The 6,585-nt window shown below is 48.5% G+C and overlaps 1 protein-coding gene across 1 annotated transcript in view; it reads right to left on the bottom strand.

The window, feature by feature from the left end:
- HDHD5 (haloacid dehalogenase like hydrolase domain containing 5) overlaps positions 1 to 6,585 on the bottom strand; it is a 12,061-nt gene that overhangs the window by 3,832 nt on the left and 1,644 nt on the right. Inside the window, exons 2-4 of the mRNA XM_012808699.2 lie at positions 5,450 to 5,543; positions 3,812 to 3,845; positions 1,339 to 1,513 (exon numbers count right to left, since the gene is read on the bottom strand). Coding sequence (XP_012664153.1) covers positions 1,339 to 1,513; positions 3,812 to 3,845; positions 5,450 to 5,543 — 303 coding nt within the window. The remainder of the gene's footprint in view (positions 1 to 1,338; positions 1,514 to 3,811; positions 3,846 to 5,449; positions 5,544 to 6,585) is intronic.

Below are 6,585 nucleotides of genomic sequence, written 5' to 3'. Positions count from 1 at the left end.
TGGGTAAGCTGGTCTACACATGACTATGTTTTCTTTTCTTTTTTTTTTTTTTGCAGTTTTTTTGGCCAGGGCTGGGTTTGAACCTGCCACCTCTGACATATGAGGCCAGCGCCCTACCCCTCTGAGCCACAGGCGCTACCCCTCTATTTTTCATTTTTAAATTACTGAGTGAAAAATGAACCCCCAGTCTGGCTTATAAACTGAAATTTGCCCCTTGCTATTTAGTTCACAGCTACATAACCAAACTCCCTCATCTACTGACAGCAGATCCTAAGTCTAGAAATAATACTTTAGAGACAATACCAAACCTTGAGCTATAGAAATACATTTTAAAAGTGAGTAGAGAGAATACCATAACACCCTGTCTCTCCAGGTACTGGGTCACCTGAGCTGAGGCCATGCTGGCCCTGCCCACCCTCTACAGGGAAGCACGTGCATGGCTCACTGGCATGAGTCAGTGGCAGGGTAGAAGTCATTGGTTTGTCAGGCAAGAGCAGCTAAACAGGACAGGGTAGCTGTCAGCCAGCTTTCCAGTTAGGCACCTGAGGGCCACAAAAAGGGCTACCTCTGCCTCTACTCAGGCCCAGGACAGGTAGGAGACGCCAGCTCAGTTGAGCAGGGAGTGTGGCTTGCTCAAAACCCATGTTGTGCTCTTGAGTCACTTATCCATGGATCTGTCTCTGGTCTGCACAACCATCAGAAAAATGCTTTCTTCTGCCCCTGTATCTTAAAGGTCAAAGGAAACAAAGAAGTGAAAGATCTAATGCTACAGGGTAGAGGCAAGGAAGGAAGAGCAGTTGAGTAATCTGTATTGATACAACTCCCAAACTGCCTATTGTTTGGGTTCAACTATAGAGCAGGAGTCCTCAAACTTTTTAAATAGGGAGCCAGTTCACTGTCCCTCAAACCGTTGGAAGGCCAGACTGCAGGCCCTGGGACGAGTCAGCGACTAAGCAGGACAGGCAGCGGTGGCAAAAACACCTGGCAGGCCGGATAAATGTCCTAGGCGGGCTGCCTGTGGCTCAAAGGAGTAGGGTGCCGGCTCCATATGCTGCTGGTGGCGGGTTCAAACCCAGCCCCTGCCAAAAAGTGCAAAAAAAAAATCTCAATACATCCTCAGGGCTCAGTAATCTGTAGTTCAGTTTAATGACTAATATGTAAAATGACCCTTCAAATCCCTCCCAGAAGGCCAAGGTACTATGGCAACTATAGGACTTACTCAAGCATGGTTCCAACCACCTAGGGTGTCGGGCTGGGTGGGATACCGCTTAAAGGACTACCCAGGCAGCAGCAGAAAGTGGGCCACCAGTGCCAAGGCCTGGAACTCTGCATCCTCACCTGGGCATCTTGGCTTCAGCCATCCAAAGGAGATCCATGTTGCTGGCCAGGACAGGGAGGTGTGGATAGGGAGCCATCGCCAGGCCAGTCCCAGGGGTCCCATTGCTGAGGAGGACATCCAAGATCAGCTGCAGGTTTGTCTCCCAACGAACTGGCTCCCCAAGTAGGAGCACCCCTTTAAAAAGCAAAGGCACAGGGGGAAGGTTGCAGGGTATGTAGCCTGCCCTTGGTAGCATGTAGGCAGAAAGCCCTGGGCCAGCTGGGGCTACCCACCCACCAGCTCTCCACCCACAGTGCGCTCACCTGGGCAAGGGCACAGTTCCCTGACAAGTCTTCAAGAGCCACTTACCCATTCACCCTGGATGAACAGGGATCTTTTTTGTTTTTGAGACAGAGTATCATGGCATCAGCCCACCTCATAGCAACCTCAAACTCCTGGGCTCAAGCATCCTGAGTAGCTGGAACTATAGGTGCCCACCACAACACCTGAATAGTTTTTCTATTTTTAGTAGAAATGGGTCTTGCTCTTGCCGGTCTCAAACTCCTGAGCTGAAGGGATCCTCCTATCTTGCAGACTGCTGTGATTACTGGCATGGGCCACCTTGCCTGGCCCAGGGATCCTATTTTAACTTGAGTCCACTGGGATTTCACAGAAGAGGGTAAAAAAGGAAAGCAGCACATCTCAGGCTTGCTTTGCTCCAATGACTGAGGCTCTGCCCACTGTGCCTTGCCCATGGCAATGGAGTGCTCATTCCCTTAGTTACTTCTCTCTGATCCCAAAGAGCAACAGAACCCAATGGCCAGGAGAGGGGAATGTGGAGTACTAGAAAGCTGAACTCCAACCCTGATCCTGCCAATTTTCAGCATGATTGTGGGCAAGTTATTTACCTTCTCTAAGCCTCAGTTTCCTCTACTACATTAATAGCAACACCTACTCACAGTACTGTTGTGAGGATACAAATGAGATATAATAAATAAGCACTTAGCCCAGTGCTGGACACACAGCAAGTCTTAACAGAGAAAGCTGCTGCTGATAGTAGCCATCAGACTGGGGAACTGAACCAGACCATTGGCTCTCAGTAGGGCACCACCCCCAGGGAGGTATTTTAGAAATTTGAAGATATATTAAATCTCACAATGACTGACATTGAGCAGGTGAGGGTTTTGAGAGGGGGCTAGGGATGCTAGATCCTCAGGGTGGCCCTGCACTATCAAAACCTGTCCCACACCTTAACATGTGGATGTCCCACCTATCACTCGTGCAGGTGAACAACCTGCTTAGAATCACCTGAGCCAATTCCATGTAATTTTACATGTAATCATAAAGTATTTTGTATATAGTTTTAATAAGCACTAATTTTTCTAAAACTACAACTATTCTGTAAGTCAAGAGAAGACTGTACTTTGTTTTCAAAACTTTGGTCTCGGCTCGGCGCCTATAGCTCAACCAGCTAAGGCGCCAGCCACGTACACCTAAGGTGGCGGGTTCGAATCCCCAGCCCGGACCCGCCAAACAACAATAATGGCTGCAACCAAAAATAGCCGGGTGTTGTGGCGGGCACCTGTGGTCCCAGCTACTTGGGAGGCTGAGGCAGGAGACTCGCTTGAGCCCAGGAGTTGGAGGTTGCTGTGAGCTGTAATGCCACGGCACTCTACCCAGGGGGACAGCTTGAGGCTCTGTCTAAAAAAAAAAAAAAAAAAACTTTGGTCTCAAACTACTGGGCTCAAGCAATTCTCCTGCTTCAGCTTCCCAAGTAGCTGAGACTAAAGGCATGCCTCCTATGCTTGGTAACTGCCCCTAACTTCTGAGTCACCAATAAAACATAACTATATCACACCTATAGATACACTTACATGAGTCTGCCTGTGTTTCTGATATATCACTCACGATGATTATATGCTTAGTGTAATTATTTTACTTCTTGGTAACTACTATATATTGAAATTACACTGTTATCTTTTTTTTTTGGCCAGGGTCAGGTTTGAACCCACCACCTCCAGTATATGGGGCTGGCACCCTACTCACTGAGCCACAAGTGCTGCCCATACCATTATTTTCTTATTAAAATTTTTTCCTTTTATTTCTCCTTTATTATAATTGGGTTTATACTGAACTAATTAATTTTTAATATATGTGCATAGGAAGTTATACTATGAATTTCACTTCAGGATACTAATAGGGATATTGCAGTATTCTTGTTACACAAGGGGAGAATCAGATTTAAAGAGTTAACAAACACTAGATTAGATTACCCCTATGTGCTTTTCCATCCTAAGAGTCTCTACATTTATGGTTTTTCTAGAATAATAAAGTGAGTGAAATGGAAAAATTAAAACAGAGTGCCCTGATGCCCAGGGCCACCCTTTTGCTCCACCAGGCTGCAGGCAAACAGTCACACTGAGGCAGCCCGAGGGCCTGAGAGAAGAGGGAGAAATAGATCCTGCACCCACTCACAAGGAGGACCACTTTTACCTTCAATGGCTGGGAAGTCATTCCTTGGTAAGGGCTGCCAAAAGACAAAGGAGAGGCCATCAGTGCAACAGTCCCCTTCCACTCCCAGTGTCCATGTTTCACATACACCAAAGACTGTCCCCACAGTGGAGCCCAAGCCAAAGTCCTCACTGAGGAAGAAGAGCATGAGGGCCACAGAATAGGCTGAGGGATACCCCAGGTGAAGGGCAGACCCCAGGTGAAGGGCAGCCAGGAGAAAGGGCAGACAGCTCTTTCTTCAGTGAGGACAGAATGCAAAACACATGCCAAGCAAGAGGTTCTAGAATCAGGCAACCAGATGCAGGTGAAGCTGTGGAGAAGGAGGCATCAGGACAGTAATTCCTGTCACTGTCAGTGCAGAAACAGTCACCTGACCAGCCTCACCAGATCCATTCCTTCCCAAGGGCACCATAGTCTTGGCTGTGCCTCTAACCAGCTATGTGACCTGGGGGTGAGTCACTTCCCTGAGCTGTTCTGAGATTTGTTTCAACTCTTACATTCTGGTTCTCCACAGAATTTGCATGGTGCAGGGAGAAAGCTCTCGCAGGGGAGGAAGTGCCGTGCTTAGTCAGAAGCTCTGGAGGAGGAGGCCTTAAGCTATGTAAACAAATAAAAGTAAGTTGTCTCTTTACAACTACACTTCATCAAATTCTGATGGTGGTCTAACTTAAAATTTCACATGAAGAAGTGTGCCAAGGGGCACCTCAAGGATCCTGGAAAGGCCCTGGAAAGCTCACCAGGAGAGGTAAGTCAAGTCAGTAGTAGGCCAATTATGGGAGCACTTTGGGAGGCTAAGGAGGAAGGATGGCTTGAGATCAGGTGTTCAGGAAGTCTAGCCAGTGGCTCAAGTATGAGCCAAACCCACAAGGCACATGGGTAGACACCTAGAACTGCTACTTTTATAAGGAAAGTACTAGGGGGCACCCATAGGCTCAGTGTTAGGGCACTCGCTACATGCTCCGGGGCTGGTGGATTTGAACCTGGCCAGGCCTGCTAACAAACAAAAAAAAAGCCAGGCATTGTGGTGGGCACCTACAGTCCCAGCTACTACGGAGGCTGAGGCAAAAGAATAGCTTGAGCCCAGAATTTGAGATTGCTGTGAGCTATGACGCCACAGCAGTCTACCAAGGGTGACAAAGTAAGACTCTGTCTCACTTAAAAAAAAATATACACACACATATACATATATATATAGTGCTTCTCACAAGGGCAACTCTCTGTGCCGTGCTTCAGGGTAAAGGAGCAGCAGTGACTACTTTAACAGAGGTTAGTAACCCTCCTGAGCAAACGTGGAAAGACCAGCCAGTAAAGGACAAAACTCTTGAGTTGAAGGGATATTGGGGCTCTGAAAAGAGTACCCAGCTCATTAGAAACAATGATGGTGGGACAGCGCTGGAGTCTCCCACTTCTCACTATTCTTATAAATGGGAAAAAATCCTTGGTCAGACATGCCTCCCTAAGGAGGCAACACTGCAGATGTGCAGAGAAACCCTAGCCTAGCAGGAGGGGTTGGGAGGGTGGCGGGCAGAGCTAATGCAGATCGCAGCAGGATAGACCACACACTGAGAGCCCTGGGAGCAGCACAGGAGCTGGCATGGCCCAACCTGGGTGCCTTATTACCGTGGTCTTCAGCCGCCGCTCCAGATCCACTATGTCAAGCACAGGGAAGGCCATCCGCAGCTCATCCATAGTCACCACATTCCGGAAGCCCAGTCTGGAGCAATGTCAGGGAAGCAACACAGAACAAATGACAGGGACCAGATCAGTCTGAAGGCAGGAAGAACTTGAGCAGAGCCCCCAAAGGATGACACAAACCCAACAGGTGTTGGCATACTGGCTGTGGCAATCCATCAGCAATCACTGGGCACATTCCAGGTGCCAGGGCCTATACTAGGCTCTTCCCAGGGTGCAGGGGCTACTTCCCAAGGAGGCTATGCATGCTCAGAGCATATCAAAACTGATTCTCTGTGAACTATCTGCCACTGAGCACTGAGTTCAGAAGCAACTCCTTTGGGACTGGGAAGTCAGGCAGAGTCACAGACTGGAGCTAACCTCTTGAAGGATGGACCCAATTCAGCAGGGAAAGGAAGGCTGAGAGAGATAAGCGAGCTCTACCCTCATCTCCTCTAAGACCTGCCTCTAACTTTCCTGTCCTCAGTTCCAACTTGCAGTTTTAACTAGACATGGTTTCAGATTCCTCTCAAAATGAACTTTTCCCAAAATGGTGATTCTGTCAGCAATAAACCTGCCTTGACTGTCCACTGCCCTGAGAATCAGTCCACACTCTGGAGTTGACTTCCAAGGCTTCCTACCCACAGCACCACCCAACCACTTCCTATTTCCACTGCCTGGGAAACCTTAATCATTTCTGGGCACAGCCATCACCCTCTACAAGAGACAGGTAATTCCTGCCCCAGGGATAGTTGCTTCCTCTCGATAGCTGTGACAATTAGAAGCCACATGACTCTTAACAGCCTTCAATCTCTTATACACGCCTTTATTGTTCATGGGTGCTATTCTTGCCTCCTCAAGTGTGAATCCTTTGATTAACTACAAGCCCAATGCCTTTATCCTGGCCCCTTGTCCCCTTCAGAGCATGCCACATGACACTGGGACCTAGGAAGTACCCGCCACAAACAAGCTACCTGAGAACAGGGCCCGGCTCGGCGCCTATAGCTCAACCGGCTAAGGCGCCAGCCACGTACACCTAAGGTGGCGGGTTCGAATCCCCAGCCCAGACCCGCCAAACAACAATG

This window comes from Otolemur garnettii, unplaced genomic scaffold (genome assembly GCF_000181295.1).
Source record: "Otolemur garnettii isolate 467f Iridium unplaced genomic scaffold, OtoGar3 scaffold00092, whole genome shotgun sequence".
Lineage (NCBI taxonomy): Eukaryota > Metazoa > Chordata > Mammalia > Primates > Galagidae > Otolemur > Otolemur garnettii.
This window is presented reverse-complemented; position numbering and strand designations above follow the sequence as displayed.